The following is a 17,753-nucleotide window of genomic DNA, read 5'->3' on the forward strand; positions in this document are numbered from 1 at the left end:
TAAGGGTTATTTACTTTTTTTTTTTTGGATTATAGCCTCCTTTAAAGATGGATTAAATGTTACAGATCCCCCACCTTCCTCCAAGAACAAAAAAGCACACACAGGCAACGTTTTGCATTCAGTTTCAAAGGGATCCACGGGTACTTTAAGGCTAGCCAGATTTTCTTTAATGTCCATATTAACTTTTTTCTTTTCCATTATGGTTTATTACAGGATATTGAATACAGTTCCCTGTGCTATCTAATGGAACTTTGTTGTTTATCCATTCTACATGTAATAGGTTACATCTGCTAAGCCCAAACTCCCAGTCCATTCCACCTCCTCTCCCTCCTCCTTGATAACCACAAGTCTGTTCTGTATGTCTGTGAGTCTGTTTCTGTTTTGTAGATAAGTTCATTTGTGCCATATTTTATCTTTTATTTTTTAAATTAAGTATGGTTGATTTGCAATGTTATGACAATTTCTGCTGTACAGCAAAGTGACTCGACTCACTCATACATATGTACACACACACACACACTCATATATTCTTATTTATTTATTTATTTATTTATTTATTTATTTATTTATTTATGCTTTTTAGGGCTGTACCTGCGGCATATGGAAGTTCCCAGGCTAAGGGTCGAATCAGAGCTGCAGTTGCCAGCCTACTCCACAGCTATAGCAATGCTTGGCATCCGAGCCACATCTATGACCTACACCACAGTTCAAGGCAACACTGGATCCTCAACACACTGAGTGAGGCCAGGAATAGAACCCACATCCTCATGGATATTAGTTGGGTTTGTTACAGCAGAGCCGCAATGGGAACTCCTATCATAGGAGATTGGATATAGTTCCCTGTGCTGTACAGTAGAGCCTCATTGCTTATCCATTCTAAATGTGACAGTTTGCATCTACGATCCCCAAAATCCCCCTGCATCCCACTACCTCCCCTTCCCCCTTAGCAACCACAAGTCTGTTCTCTATGCGCATTAGTCTGTTTTCTGTTTTGTAGATATGGTCATTTGTGTCATGTTTAGATTCCACATATAAGTGATACCATATGGTATTTGTCTTTCTCTTTCTGACTAACTTTACTTGGTACGAGGGTCTCTAGGTGCAGCCAAAGCCTGGTTAAGAACACCAGGCATTCATTAAATCGTCTTTCCAAAGACTTCCAGCCTTACAATTCCGAGCAAGGGCTCATGTTTTAGAATGTTCTCTGCAATAGTAACTGTCATTTCATTAATTTTCTTCCTTTGGCTCCCTTCTCTATTACACCAAAGGAATCCAAGCAGTTCTCCGCTTCTGTGTGTATTTCCCCCTGAGTTGGGGTGACCTGGTGACTTGCTTTGATCCACAGGATGTGGGGGAAGAATGACCTCCGACCTCTGTGCCAGGGTCTGTGCAGAAGAGCTTGGTCTGGCCTATGGACAAGGCCTCGGGGAGAGCATGGCCTGGCACCCCCATGGTTCTAACACCCCAGGGGAGGCCATTGAAGGCTCTCTTGCTCCAGATGCAGCCGAATCACCCATCATCAGTGGAGAGAGACAAGTGTCCTTGCCTAGTTACAGGATTCTGAACAAGTAAATGTTTGTGCTTTTTTTTTTTTTTTTTGCGTTTTAGGGCCACACCTGCAGCATATGGAGGTTCTCAGGCTAGGGGTCGAATTGGAGCTGTAGCTGCTGGCTTCCGCCTCAGAGTCTCAGAGATGCTGGGCCAGGTCTGAGACCAACGTGCAGTTACTGGACCACCCCACTACCCTCCCACATGGTGACAGACATTCTCTGTCTTAAAAAATGCCCATGAAAGGCTTGAGGACTAAAGGGTGCATGAGCAAACTAAAGACTCTGAGTGCCTCCATATCTTTAATTGGGGCCTTTAAAGGAGGAGATGTCTGTCATGGGCTCTCCTGGGGAACATATGGGAAGGAGCATTTCATTGCTAAATTAGGCGACGCTGATTAATTATCAGCGAGCAGAGGCTCCCCGAATTGTTCGTGACACTGTGCCTTTTCACACCCCTGGGCCTTTGAATGCCACGAATGCCTTCCCTTCAGTTCTGTTTTCCTGATCAGCTCAGGCAAAAGTGCTTTCCCCCCTGAAGGTCAGGAAAATCTTTCTGCAAGTCCATTTGCATCTGGCCCCTTTGCTTTCTCCAGAACACGCAGTAGCTCCCTTTGGCCTCTAGAATAAAACACGGGCCTGTCAGAAGTGGAAATAGCTGTAGGGGGTGAGGAGAAGGCTGGACTGGTCTCTTTCTAACAAAGGTCATTGGGAGGTAAGTGACAGGAGTCAGGGGCGTGTGACCTTTTTTCTTTGTCTTTTTAGGGACACATCTGCGGCATATGGAAGTTCCCAGGCTAAGGGTCAAATCAGAGCTGCAGCTGCCAGCCTACGCCACAGCCACAGCAGTGCCAGACCTGAGCTGTGTCTGGCACAGTGACCTTCACTGCAGCTCACAGCAATGCTGGATCCTTAACCCACCAAGTGGGACCAGGGATTGAATCCGATCCTCATGGATACTAGTCAGGTTCATTACTGCTGAGCCATAATAGGAACTCCAAGCATGACCTTTGATTATCTTCTATTGCTGACTCTCAGAAATGTGCAGATAAAAAGTGTGAAGGTTAATTTTAGGTGTCAACTGGGCTGGGTCCTGGGATGCTCTCAGGTTCCTGTGAAAGTGCTTTTTTTTGGATGAGATTAGCATTTAAATTGGTGGATTCTGAGTAAAGCAGATTGCCTTCCCTGATGTGGTGGGCCTCATCCAATCAGTTGAAGGTATGAACAACTGAATAAAAAGACAAGCCTCTTCTGAGCAAGGGACAATCATCCAGCACTGCCTTTGGACTCTCTCCTGAGTCTCCTGTCTGCCAGCCCACCCTGTAGATTTTGGACTTGCCAGTCTCTATAATTGCATAAGCCAATTCCTTATAACCAAACTCTTTATGTACATATCTGGTTGATTCTTTTTCTCTGCAGAATCCTGGCCAATTCATAAAGTAACTCAGTAGTTTAATGAGTTTTCACTGGTTCTTCAGCTCACTCAGTGATTAGTGTCATTGGTTTCGATTTTCTGCTATAAAACTGTCACTTTGCCACATGATTTTTGTTGGTGGCAGAAAATATTAACTGGTCATCAAGTTCATTTTCTTTTCTTCCTGGGGTATAGTTAGGATCAATTTTCCAGCCTCCCTTGCCCTTGTATGTGGCCATGTGACTAAATTATGGCTGATGTTTTAGGGTCATTTTGTCTAGTTTCACAGAAAAGTACTACTGAGACTTTTGTTGAAATTGCATTGAAATGGTAGATTAACATGTTATCTTTATGTTATTCCATATGCCTATCCATGAACTTAGTATATCACTCCATTCATTCAGGGCCTATTTTATGTCTTTTCTAAGTTTTATAACTTTCTCCTAATGTTTTCACCTTTTCAAAGATTTATAATTAGGAGTTCCCACCATGGCTCAGTGGTTAATGAATCTGACTAGGAACCATGAGGTTGTGGGTTTGATCCCTGGCCTTGCTCTGTGGGTTAAGGATCCGGCGTTGCCATGAGCTGTGGTGTAGGTCGCAGACACTGCTCGGATCCCATGTTGCTGTGGCTCTGGCATAGCCCAGTGGTTACAGCTCCGATTAGACCCCTAGCCCGGGAACATCCATATGCCATGGGATTAACCCTAGAAAAGGCAAAAAAAAAAGATTTATAGTTATTTCATTGGCTATGAGATACAGCATAGTGTTACATAAAATAGATGATAGGCATCATCTTTATTTTGCCCCAGCAATAAAGAGAATGCTGTTGAAGTTTCAGCGTTAAAAATCAAGTTTGCTGTAGGTTTTAATAAACAGGGTGTTATCTTCAATTCAATAATTATCTCTTAAACTGTGCCCAGGTTGGATTTTATCCCATTTATTGAGGTTCTATTCAAGACATTATATTTTTAAAATTGCAATCAGTTCCTATTCCTATTCGTGTTTATTTATTTTATTTTGTTTTTTGCTTTTTAGGGCTGCGCCCTCAGCATATGGAGGTTTCCAGGCTAGGGGTCAAATCAGGGCTACAGCTGCCAGCCTACACCACAGCTCACAGCAACACCAGATCCTTAACCCACTGAGCAAGGCCAGGGATCGAACCCACAACCTCATAGTTCCTAGTTAGATAGGTTTCTGCTGAGCCATGATGGGAACTCCTGTTCATGTTTATTTTTGCTTGTGTTTCCCACATCTTTAATTTTTCTTTTTTGAACAGATGCCATCCATGGCTTTATTGCTCTGACCAAACTGAACATAACCTATTTTTTTCCATGACCCTCCATAAAATTAATTTCACCTGGTATAAATTAACATCCTGATTTTTTCATTTCGTGGGATGTGTTTTTTTTTTTTCAGAAAATTTGGAATTTTGGTTTGTAGGCTAATTTTAAGTTGGAGACTTTTCCCCTGTTCTTTCTCTTTCTACCTTTAGGTTCCTTTCCTGGCTATAAATTGACTCCTTTGTTCTGTATCCTATAGCCAGGTGTTATAGAGGTGTTTTAGGACTCTGGATTCACAGAGATACTGCCAAAAGGCAGATTCATTCAGCAAGCCCGTGGACAGCTGGGCCAGGATCATGGAGACAAGGCTGTCTTTATCCTCTAGTTTTCAACTCTTTAGGTCTACGGATTCTTAGACAAAGTTCCACAGAGGGCAGCTGCAGTCTTTTCAGCCTTGTCTTTGGCAAAAGATGCTTCAGTGGTAGATATAGTGGAGCTGAAATGCAGAGAGTACCTAGCTAGTTTGGCATCAGTCGCGTTTGCTGGCTAATGTTCAGAGGGTAAGACTTTGGAGTCCCAAGAGCCCAAAGGTTTAGATGGGTGAGAATGTTGTAGCCGCTTCTGAGGCAAACCACACTGGGGTCTGCTGGCAAGAACTCAGTGCCTTCTGGGAAAGTGAAGAGGTTCCAACCTTCCTGAAGGTGGATGCTGGGCTTTCCCATTTCCAAATAGATCAACCTTGTCTCATGCATACAAGCCCTCTTCGGCTACAACTCTTCTTTCAATCAGCAGTGCAGAAACACAGGCACCAGACTCTCACCAGAAAGTTTAACTGTTATCTAGTTTTTGCTAAAAGCTCAGATGAGAGAATGGGTCTGAGAAAGAATGGTGGGACCATCTCTTTACTCCTTTGGCATAATTTTTCTCATTCTCTGTCTAGTTGGAGAACCTTTGATTTAGATCTTGTAGAAATCCCTTCCCCGAATTCCCCAATTACATTTGCTGCCATGTAGAGCGTGCCTACTGTGTGCCCTGCTCTTTGCCAGGTGCTCTGTATACATATCTCTAGTCCCTCATGCAAAACTTCTACGTGGAGTTTTAGTTCCATTTCGCAGATAGAGGTAACTGATTCAGGGATCACTTATTCTATACTAAGCGATTCATATATCACTACACTTGTCCATTATAATCGATGATATTTTTCTCCCTTAATAAAAGAATTATTGGGAGTTCCTGTTGTGGCTCAGTGGAAACAAATCCGACTGGTATCCTGGAGGAGGCAGGTTTGATCCCTGGCCTCGCTCAGTGGGTTGGGGATCCATCATTGCTGTGAGCTGTGGTGTAGGTCTCAGATGTGGCTTGGATCCTGCATTGCTGTGGCTGTGGCATAAGCTGGCAGCTGTAGCTCCAATTCAACTCCTAGACCCGGAACTTCCATATGCCGCAAGAGCGGCCCTAAAAAGCAAAAAAAAAAAAAAAAAAAAAAAAAGCAAAAAAAAGGAAAGAATTATTGCCATCATAGAACCCCAAATCCTCTTATATGACATGCAAACATTCATTTCTGAAATAAACATGACTATGCCAACATACAGATATTTCTTTTACAATCTATATAATTCCCTCCATAACCTCCAAATCTATGTTCTGTCTGTTTCTTTTAGCTGAAGGGGAACGATTAAGTAATGAGAACTTGTATAATCCAGGTAGGGGACTAGAAATTAAAAAAAACAAAAAACACCACTTCGTGGTATTTCTCCTGTGGCCCAGAAGAGCTCACAAAATTAAACTGTGTTGGATTTCACTGTGCTTTGGTTTGGATAAAGAGAGAAGGGTGATTGCAAATAGCCACCTTTGAGCTAATATCACCTTAGGAGGCAGTCTCAAAGCTCACATGAAAGAAAAACTTCGATCAGATCTTCGAAGGCAGTTTGGATTTTATTATCCAGAAGGTGGTTTCAGAATTAGTCCATAAAGAGAGAAGGGAAAGACATTCGTCGATTTCTAAACCATCAAGTGTCACCAGGGTAATGTGTGGGTTTCCATCACTGCGCTAACCGCCAACCAGGGAGCCCATGTTTCTCACATGCTCTTCTTTGGCCTGTCGCATTGGGTTCTTCAAAATGAATCATGACTTTTAATTAAAAAAAGTTAATCATTGGAAATCTTTCTTATTGGAAGGTTTAACTAATGCTATCCATCAAACGGGCTCACCCACGGAGAGAGAGAGATTTCTTGGCATCCATTTATCCTTCTTTCCCTTTATTTGGGTTGCTTGAAAATAAATATCTTCTCTCTTCCTGAATTTATAGTAAACTTTTTTTTTGTGGCGAGCAAGTGCATCGAATCCAGAATCTCTTACTCTTTAGGGTGTAATGGATGGAGTTGCTGCATCCAGTGAGGCTCCATAAAATACTGCCCCTGGCGGGGATGACATTTCAGTGGTGCCTGCCTGTCAAAGAAATGCTATGCAAGAGAGATTTTTATGGACAGCAGCACAGTAATGGAATACAGATCTGCAATGCATCACCAAACATTGACCTAAAACCGAGCAAGGCTGAGAGATTATTGACAAAGCGTGGGCTGCAAACCTTGGGAGAAGCAGGCAGCTCTAAAATGGACAGGTGTCAAGCCTCTCAACATCTTGGCATGGCTGAGAAGTATGCCACCCATCCATCCACCAGCCAATCAATATTTATTGAATGCCGGCAAGAAAAAATAACGTATTACTAGATCCTGACACCTCAGAGTAAATCAGTTACATCTGTTTTGCACGTTATTGATGCTTATTAAATGTGTGTAATTTTCTACCTTTTTTGCAATTTGGGTTATTGTTACTAACACGGCTGTTATTATTTTGCTTGGCTGTCTGCATTTCTCTGATTGCAAGCTAGGAGGAAAAGATACCCTTTTTTGCAAATTTCTCAACTATGTTCCAAATACATCCCTGGAGTGCAGATACCACCTGTAATTATTAAATGGTTTGCAGTAGAATAAATACACTTGCTCTGCTGCAAAAGGAATAATCCCACAAAATCAAATTAAGCACAGGGCAAGATATTCTAATATACATATCCCCTAAAAGCAGTCCCGCGTATATATGAAGTTTGCCTTTATAAAGGGTCCTCGGCTTGGAGTTTTAAGAATGTCCTTAAATGTACATTTGGAGGAAAATAAGTTAACCGATAAGCACAGAGGGGAGGTGTGGTGATTTAAAGTGTGAGGGAAGCGCCACAGAACCACGCTGCTTTTAAAATCAGTTTCCCAATCAAGTGGACTGCTTCCCTTGCTTGGTCTTACGAGTGCCCCTGGTAGTGCATTTTACTTTCTACTTTCCACAACACTGAGAAGACCATGATGGAGAGTCATTGCCTTTTCCGGGCCGCAATTGCTTTTGAGTTCTAGGCGGCTGGTGTGGCTGGAGCAGCAGCGGCAAGTCCACTGCTGGGCAGCACGTCAGCCCTTCATTGGTGTTTTGGTGTTTTCATTGGCGTTTTATCTGAGAGCCCCAAGTCTATTGAGCAAAGATGGGGTGTTGGGCTTGGTGCCAAGCCCACAAGAAATTGGCATGCCTTGGGGCCAGGCAATTTCCCAAAGGCTCAAGCTGCCTAGGCAGTAAACCTTGCTCTAGCCAAAGGCAAGTGAAGCTCAAGGCTCCTGGAGCCTCTGCGTAGGTGTGAGTGTGAGTGCAATGGGAGACTGGTCCTTGTCTCTGCCTCAAGCCCAGCTTCTGACCCAATCACAAGATCTTTCTTCCTCTCTCCTAGTTACCTAGAGTTTCAACAACCTCTCAGGCTCACCTCCTCCATGAAGGCTTCTCAGATTGCTACTGTCTGCATCTGTCTCTAACTCCCAGATCAGCGATCCAGATCACCTTCTGAATATGTCTGTACCTCCTGCTATTGCTTCTTTGCCTAAACTGTCCTCTCACTCCAGAATACACTCTCCCCCCACCAACTCTACCTGTTACCTTCATTCAAATCCAGGACCAAAGACACTTCTTCAAGGAAGCCTGTCCCAGTTTTCCCAGCCAGAAATATTTTTGCATTTCTTCATGATCCCCAAAGCAGCTTTATTATAAAGTAGGGCTTGTAATGGCCCCCTCAATGTGTCAAATCCTGTCTCTACTATGTATCAGCTGTGTGACGTTGCACAAGTTACTTAATTGTTCTGTGCTTCCATTTCCAAAATGGGGATAATAACGTTTACACTTATTTCAGAGGGTTGTGATGAGAATTAATATGTGCAAAGTACTTAAAAGAGTACCTTCAACATAGTAATTGTTTAATAGGCACAAGTTTTCCTTGTGTTATTTTAGCCATGGCTCCACTTAGCACTGTAGCCCTTTGGGCATTTGTTGCCTCCTCATGACACATTGTGAGCTTGTCCACTAAAATGAATAGTTTCTTGAGAACAATCTAAAGCCTCAGTTTTGTTTATTGCCTCTCTTTCTGACCAATGGTTTTTTTTTTTTTTTTTTTTTTTGTCTGCACCTGAAGCATTCAGAAGTTCTTGGGCCAGGGATCGAACCTGTGCCACAGCAGCGACCTGAGTCCCAGCAGTGACAACGCTGAATTCTTAACTTGCTAAGCCACCAGGGAACTCCTGCCCAATGCCTTTGAAATTTCCTTTTTTATTATAGAAAATATCAGAGATGTACAAAAGTAGAGTGAAATCTCATGTAACCATCATCCAGCTTTAGCAATTATTAACTCATGACCTATTTTATTTCCTCCAAATCCTCCTTCATTCTCCTTCCTCCTTCCGTAAACCCCAAGGTATACTGAAGGAAACACTAGGCATAATATTTCATCCAAGGGGGAATTTTTAATAAACTTATCCTACACTCATGGGAAGGATGCTGTGTTCAAATTCTCCTTGTGCCAAGCAGGAATCACTGCCAGGACAGACCCAACTTTTTGGACCACAGATCCTCCCAGTGCCTGTGGGTCTGAACTTTGACCCAACTTCCTCCCATAATCATTTACAATAGTAGTTATGTTTTGAGAGTCTGTTCTTTGAACTATGGTACCATCCAGTCTCTGTAATTACAAGCTGTGATGGATGACGATCTTTGAAAATGACTTGATAATTGGGAAAAACCCCATTTACTGGTCAAAGTGATCACTGTGTCTTGAGTCACTGGTTCCTTAAGAGGCAAGGATCATACTTGTCTGACTCAGGATGACTGAGTCTCAGGCAATTGAACACTTGGGAATTTCACCACTGGCAATGAAAAATTTTATTGCACTAAAGCACTAATTAGTCCCAGAGGACTGGGCAGTTTAAAATGGAACTTTCAAGAACGAGTTTGCAAATGAAATTATATAAGACAGAGGACATCTCTGTTTTTGCTTTTGCTTTTGTTTAAAGAATGTCCTCATAGCTCATCATACAGGCAGACTTACTTGGGGGCAGATGTGTTCGGGTTCAAAAAGTAGGAAAGAGGGGGAAACCATTCTGTTGGTTATATTTTTGTGCCTGGCTCAATTCACCAAAGATGAATTTAGTACCTACTGGCTGCAGAGAGATGGCATGTAGCTGGCACACATGTTGCTACTGCCCTTTCTAATATGGCGTGGACAGCCCATAACCCATCATGCGAAAGCCAGGTCCTTCTTTATGGTCCTTCTCAACATAGAGTTCCAGGCCACCACTCACAATTATGTCTCACTGTTGGCTTAGTGACTTCTTCTTGGTGACTTCACATCCTTGTGTCTGAAAATGATGTATTAGCTAAGGGTATGCAAGGATCTAAGGTTGTAAGTCATGGGGGGCAAGAGATACTTTGAGTCAAGAGTTCTCAGACCTAAAACAGGAGACTGTATAAAAACTACATCCTCACCCTTTAAGCACACACTTCCAAACCCTGCATGATGATTTTAAAGCCGCAGATGAAGTTGATAGAGAATGAATGGTGACCTTCTAAAAATGTTATGAATATGAAGTATGTTTTCTACTTTCTTCTTTTCTGCATTTTTTTGTATTTACCAAGCCCCGTGTGCTCTGAGCCCCAGACATTCTCTGGGAGACTTGCTAATTGTAGGAATCGAGTCTGAGCTACCTGGTCCACTGGGGGACCTGTCCCTGGCCACTCTCTGGTCATCATACTTCCTGTCTTTTATATTAAAAATGATGCTTGGAGTTCCCTGGTGGTCTAGAGGGTTAAGGGTCTGGCATTGTCACTGCTGTGGCGCCGGTTCAATTCCTGGCCTGGACAGTTATGCATGCTGTGGTCTCAGCCAAAAAATGATGCTTGTAAAAGAATGGTACAATTTGGATTTAGAAACACTTATGGAGCTTGGGTTCAAGTGTCAGCTTTGACATTTACTCGCTGTGTGACCAGGGAAGTCAGGCAACCTTTCTGAGCTCGTTTCCTCATCACTAAGCTGAGAAGGATAGCCTTTGTTTCATTTCCCATGGGTCTGTTATGAGAAATAGAAGAAATGACTAAGGTGCTGTACACACAATACATTTTTAACTCATTCACTGAAGTTCATACATTCTCAACGACTTCACCCAAGCGCATCAATAATAAGGAAGCACCAGGTTTAAAACGGAGTCAATTTTGACTGAGCAAGCCACACATCTTAACTTCTGGATATTTCCTCTGTTCTTGTAGCTTAGGCAAGAATTTTACTTGGAGAAACAAAGAGACTGCATTTACATGTTTAGGAGCAAAGCAGGCTGGAGAAAAGTCACAGTTCTGGACAAACCATTGAGAAGTTTTGGATCATAAGATGTCAGGCAATATTTCAAACCTGGAGTTAATAACACTGTTTTGCACATTTGAAAGCTGCTAAGAGAGTAGATTTTTTTTTTCTTTTTGGCTGTACACATAGCATGTAGAAGTTCCCAGCCCAGGGATCGAACCTTTGCCACAGTAACAACCTGAGCTGCTGCAGTGACAGCACTGAATCCTTAGTCTGCTGCACCAAAAGGGACCTCCTGAGAGTAGATCTTAAAAATCCTTCTCACGAGGAAAAAAAATTTTTTTATGTTATTATGTGTGGTGTCGAATGTTAAGTAGATTATAGTGGTGATCATTTTGCAATATATACAAACATGGGATCATTATGTAGGATACCTGAAGCTAATCATACTTCAGTAAAAAAAATCCTTCGAATCTCTACTGATTACACTTACTCTTTTTTTGCTGAAAGGGACTACATAAGCTGTTGTAAGATTATAGCAAAAGCACTTTCCAAAAACACAGACCCGTAGGGCAAAAAATTTCTCTGCATTAGTTTCGACAGCCCAAGTAAAATCCATACTTTTAAAAACACCTATTTTCTTTTGTTTTAATAAGGTGGCAAATAATTCCTAGTTCAACCGAACAAAATAGTCAAAAGATAGTTCTAGAGGAGCGTTGCCATATTTAAAACAAATTCAAGAATTTAGAGAATGTAGCCATGAAGAAGAAAGAATTCACAATATCATTTAGTGAAGAGTTGAGATTATCTTGTTGGTGATACTTAAGCCTTAAAAAACCAAAGAGAGCGAAATAAAACCCCCACACCTGAGGTCAAAGACACCCCAGGAGGCCCAGTTTACCTGTTAAACCAGTCGTCTGTGTAGCGAGGGTAAGGGTAGGGGTCGTTGCTGCTAAAGTCGTAGCTCGCTTCCGCATTCTGAAAGACACAAGGTGTATTGTTGAGTCCCTAAAGCCAGAAGCACAGGCACAAGAGGACCCTGTGAGACCCGACTGTCTTTCGTCAAGGGTCCCTCCGTGCAAGACTGTCTGTAACAGCTCTGGACCAGCCCTTGAAGATGGTGACAGGACAGAAGAGTGTCCGTGGAGATTTCGCTCCTCCTGTTCTCCTCTTTTCCAGGCTTCCTCATCCCACCCTATTTTGGGCCCTCAAAAGATTAGCAAGTTTGAGATCTGTGTTAGCCCAGGAATGTCCCTACTATATTTTTTCTTCTTTTTTGGCTGTGCCAGGGCCAAAGTTCCTGGGCCAGGGACTGAATCTGAGCTGCAGCTGAGACCTATTCTGTAGCTGCAGCAATGGTGGATCCTTAACCCGCTGTGCCGGGGCTGTGGATTGAACCTGTGCCTCAGCAGTGACCCAAACTGATGCAGAGTTGCCAGATTCCTTACCTGTGGTACCACTGTGGGAACTCCTATTGACCCTATTTTGAATCACCACTTGTGGGCAAATAGGGATCACCCAGGATCTAGGACTCATGTTAAGCTTCCTTGGACTGGTGGCCAGAATGTTCTACTTCTCATGTCAAAAGTGAGGCAGCCACTGGTTTTCTTTATGTATAAGGCTCACTCCTGTCTCCCTGCTGTGGGCTGACAGAGGCTTGTTTCGTTGACATTTGTGGGTGTTAAACTCAAGCCTCTAACAATGACCACAATATCAACCTCATTTATTCACTCAACAAGTGTCATGAAGAGTCCAAGATATGCCAGGGACTTTTCCAAGTATGGAAATGCAGTGGTGATCTCTTTGCCCACATGTAACTTACAGCCTAGTTTCTGGGACAGACATTAACCCCACAAGTAAATACACAGTTGGGAACTGAGTCTTTGTAACCCTTTAATAAACAATAAGAAGATAAAATTCTGTGCAGTCCACCTCTTTTTTCTACTAAGAGCTTTTCCCCACAGAAGGCAATCGTATATTCACTTAAACTGTCTTCTTTTTTTTTTTTGGCTGTGCCTGAGGCACACAGACATTCCTGGCTAGGGGTGGAACCTGCACCACAGCAGTGACAACGCTGGTTCCTTAACCCACTGAGCCACCAGGGAACTTCCTTAAATTGTTTTTAAGTTACTTCATGTCTTCATTGTGTCTGTGTAGGTCTTCAGTTGGTTGGCCTTTCATTCTGGCCCATGGCAAGAGATTACCCCCCACCCCAATGCACTCCCTGCAACCAGGTGGCTGATTCCCTGCATCCCCTGCCTTGTCTGCTTGCTCAGGGATGCTGAGCTCTGGGAGGCTCCACTCTTCTCACCCCATTTTCTCTCTTTGGTTTTGGAGTCTGCAACCAAGACCCCAGATGGCTTCCTGGTCCACAGTCTACATTGGGCTGAGAAATACTGGGTTAGAGGCATATTCCAGCTTGGAAAGTTCTCCACTCCATGGGCTCTGAGACATGTTCAAGAATTGTGCTCTCTTATGAGTCAAGACACTTTAGTTTGTAAACTTAATGTGTTAGTGGCGTAATGCTCTTAAGAGCAAATTGACTAATTCCATTGTTTGTGTTTCTATCTGTTGGATAGCAAAGAGCAACTGCTGGAATGGTTGGCATTGTAATACAAATTTATTTAAATAAATATGCCTGGGTAGAAGTTACCTCGAAATTTGCTTAAAAAAATTTTTTTTAATTTAAAAGTCTTTAGCTTTATGGAGATAGAGTTGATACACAAAAAATTCTGCCCATTTAATGGATACATCTTGCTAGTTTGAGACATACGCCTGTATGATGCAATCATCAAAACCAAGGTACCAAACACGTCCCTCACCTACAAAAATTTCCTCATGTTCTTTTGTGTCTGTGTCTATAGGGGTTTTTCTTTTTTTTGCTAAGAATGTTTACCATGAGATCTATCGTCTTAACATATTTTATAGTGTATAATATTGTGATGATCATTGTACAACTATAAATGTAACAAAATTCATTGAGTAATTAAAAAAAAGAAGACTGGGACATTTGGTCACCCATAACACTAAAAAAAGATACTGTTATTAGCTGTGTGGCACTGCAGGGCTCTAGAACTTATCCATTTGGATTACAGAAACTTCATACCTATTGAAAAACAATTCCTCCAACAAGGTCCTGCTGTATAACACAGGGACCTAGAGTCAACATCCTGTGACAAACCATGATGGAAAAGAATATATATATATATTTATAATGTTGTGTTAATCTTTTCTGTACTGCAAAGCAATTCAGCTATATATATATATATATATATATATATATATATATATATATATAATTCAGTTAGGTTGTGTTAATTTCAATATATATATAATTCAGTCACATATATATATATAAAATTCAGTTAGGTTGTGTTAATTTCTTCTGTACAGCAAAGTGATTCAGTTTTTTTTTTTTTTGTCTTTTTGCCGTTTCTTGGGCCGCTCCCTCGACATATGGAGGTTCCCAGGACAGAGCCACAGCAATGCAGGATCCAAGCTGCATCTGCAACTTACACCACAGCCCACGGCAAAGCCGGATCCTTAACCCACTGAGCAAGGCCAGGGATCAAACCCGCAACCTCATAGTTCCTAGTTGGATTAGTTACCCACTGAGCCACAACGGGAACTCAAGTGATTCAGTTTTATATACATAACTGAATCACCGCTGTACAGAAGAAATTAACACAACATTGTAAATCAACCCTACTTCAATAAAATAAAAAAAAGAATTCCTCATTTTCCCTTCTCTGACCAGTCATTGTATCTTGGGCATTGTATGTGGTTATCCTGTGTTCTAGAATTAGGTCTTCCTTCAACACCTGGTCTTTAGAGAGGATGCTTCCTGTCTACACTGGCCATAATCATGGGCAAATACTCAGCTCTCTCCTCCTCCATTTAGATCTCAAACTACCTTCCTTCACCTTTAAAAGTTTAATTATTTATCTGGTCTACAATCCCAGTCTACAGAAAACTCCCTCAGATTTGGTATTTTCCTCCTTGACTTTTCTTGAGCTATCTGGATCTCAGTTCTTTTGAGGGATACTCTTTTGAAAGTAATTTATTTGGCTTTCCTAAGTATATTTGATGATCCTTAACCTTCACTGAATTTTTTTTTTTTTTTTTTTAGGGCCGCACTCGTGGTATATGGAAATTCCCAGGCTAGGGGTCAAATAGGAGCTGCAGCTGTTGGCCTACAACACAGCCATAGCAACGCGGGATCCGAGCTGTGTCTGAGACCTACACCACAGCTCATGACAATGCCGGATCCTTAACCCACTGAGCGAGGCCAGGGATCAAACCCGTATCCCATGGACATCAGTTGGGTTTGTTACTACCGAACCACAATGGGAACTCCATTTCCCTGAATTTTTGAGATAAGAACCTTCCAAGGTAGAGTTGGAATATTAAGAGGAATACAAGTTAATACTTCTTTTGGGTTTCAAAGCTGAGTGTTGAAATTTGAGCAATAGATCTGGAAGATTCTTTGCTTGGCCTGGTTTGTTTCTCTGGAGAAGAGATTAAGATACTCTGGTCTAAGGTGAGTTGAATAGAAAATTTGAGTAGCCTTTGTGGGGCCCTCAGAGGGGGCCTGAGTGCTACTTCTCTCTTCTGAGCTGTGTTCTTGAAGTAGGATGGGGGTGTGTTGGGATGTCCAAAGTCTGTGGCCCATCCCAGGACAAGGGCCTGGGGCTGAAGATCAGAGGTAACTTTGTGGAGTTCCCATTGTGGCTCAGCAGGTTACAAACCTGACTAGTATCCATGAGGATGCAGGTTTGATCCCTGGACTCACTCAGTGGGTTAAGGACCTGGTGTTGCTGTGGCTGTAGCATATATCAGCAGCTACAGCTCTGATTTGACCTCTAGTCTGGGAATTTCCATATGCCGTGAGTGAAGCCCTGAAAAACTGAAAAAAAAAAAAAAGAAGAAGGAGGTTTTTGAGGTGTCTTAGCTGAGGGACTTGGGTTGGTCCCCACTCTGTGTTCCTGAGATGCTCAGTTCAGAGCAGAGCAGGAAGCAGCAGAATATTCTATGGGAGGTGAGATTAGTGAGGATCTGAGAGAACTAGCTGCCCCAGGAAGTCTAGGGGTCAGGACAATGAAGACCCAGGGACTGGCTGGGATCTGCATGAAGTGATGACCAAGTCCAGCGAGAATGGGGATGTAGCAGTAGGTCCCAAGGGGAACAGGTGATGAGATGGGAGCTCCAGGACCCCGTCCCCCACTTCTTAAAGGTGCACTATGAAGCTTGAGGGCAATTCTGGAGATGGAAGGATAGGGGCAAAACCTGAGTTGGCCAAAGTCAGATTTCTACTATCAGTGCAAGTAGGTAGGCAGATGGAAATTAAATTGCATTAGGGAAAAATAAAATCAGAATTTTCTGCATCTTTGCATTTGCTACCTGAGCAGTTGTTTCATTTCACAAGCGTTCCATCCTGGCTCAAATTTCTAGCTCACAATTTTCACCTGTGGTGTGGGCTGAGGTCTTTGGCTCAAATTCCTGGCTCTGGAGAAATTGGTTTGTGGTGAGGTGGGTGGGAGCCAGAGGGAGGAACTGGAGAACAGCAAAATTTGTGCCTGAGAATCCAGGGAACTCTGAGATCACTCTTAGAGCAGGAAGAAGGGTCATGTATTGTCTGTGGTCAAGTTCACTTCTGAATGTTGAAATGGGTGAGGGCTTAGGATTCTAATTCATTGTCTTTACAATTAGTTTGAAGCCTAATACTGATTTCTTGCATAATAGTCTACACCGAGTATTAAGAAAGGCAAACAGTTGTTCTTGTTTGGCTGCATGTTTTCTGGCTGAAAATCAAGTGGTTTATAGCAAGAAAGAAGAGTGAGGAGTTTTTTTTGCAAGGGTTCTGTTTATACTTTTATAGCCAACTCCAAATCATTAATCTGAATTACAATTTTGTCTTCCATAAAATTGTTTGTGACCAGGAATAAATTAAACTGACCTTGGATCATACTGGAATTTTCTAAAATATCCACTAACATGGACATTTGGAAGGAAGTGGGATCTCTGTAAATTTAATGCTCCTGTCATCCTAGGCTAAGCTGGAGGCTTGTTTTGATTTGAATTCTTTAACTTCTTCCTAAAATGCATTTGTCTATTTTCTTCTTTTAGAAAATACTAGCTGTTGAGTACACATAATTTAATCATCGATGATTCAGGATCAGGATGATTCAGAGTCATCATTAAGAACTGAGTTATCGTTGTACCATCGCAGAGAAAGTAAGAAGATTGGGCTGAATCCAAACTGACCTCAGGGCATCCCTGAAGTTATTTCTGGAAGAAACTTCTGATAATGGCTTATTTTCTCTTTAACAGTTGAGTGCAGGGGAAAAAAAATCCCTCCAGTAATTAATATTTCTAAGGCTTAATTTCTGAATACTTGAATGTATAGTCAGAAAGCAAGGCTAGATTAGCTCTCAGCAAAGAAGTTTAATAATTACGGGTTTGGCTATTGTTTGCACTGTGTGCTTTCTCATCAGATGGCCAGCCTGTACACCAGGCTAAGTAAGGACAAGGGACTTACTTATTTTCACGAAATCTTCTGACTCTGCTGTAATCTTCGTGCTGCCATCGAAGGCAGGGGCTGACAAATGGCACACGTCTGATGCCAGGGCTGGTCTCACCGTGAGAGCTGGTGGTGGACCCAGCGGCAGCCATACCCATGGCTTTAACCTTCTCAGAGAAGCTTCCGAGCTCTTGAGACTGAACTTGGCTCTGACCCTGCCACTCTTACCCCCACATCTGGAATTTACTGCCTCTGGGACCAGAGGAAGTTCCTTGCTGGGCTGTACAAGACAGATGTGTCTGTAGGAGTCACCTTGGAGTAGGGCAAGGAAGAGAGGCA

General features: G+C 42.4%; 1 protein-coding gene across 1 annotated transcript in view; it reads right to left on the minus strand.

The window, feature by feature from the left end:
• The window catches only part of PCSK2 (proprotein convertase subtilisin/kexin type 2), a 240,399-nt gene that overhangs the window by 45,800 nt on the left and 176,846 nt on the right, over positions 1 to 17,753 (minus strand). The window contains exon 6 of the mRNA XM_047770364.1: positions 11,796 to 11,872. Coding sequence (XP_047626320.1) covers positions 11,796 to 11,872 — 77 coding nt within the window. The remainder of the gene's footprint in view (positions 1 to 11,795; positions 11,873 to 17,753) is intronic.

This window comes from Phacochoerus africanus, chromosome 3, assembly GCF_016906955.1.
Source record: "Phacochoerus africanus isolate WHEZ1 chromosome 3, ROS_Pafr_v1, whole genome shotgun sequence".
NCBI lineage: Eukaryota > Metazoa > Chordata > Mammalia > Artiodactyla > Suidae > Phacochoerus > Phacochoerus africanus.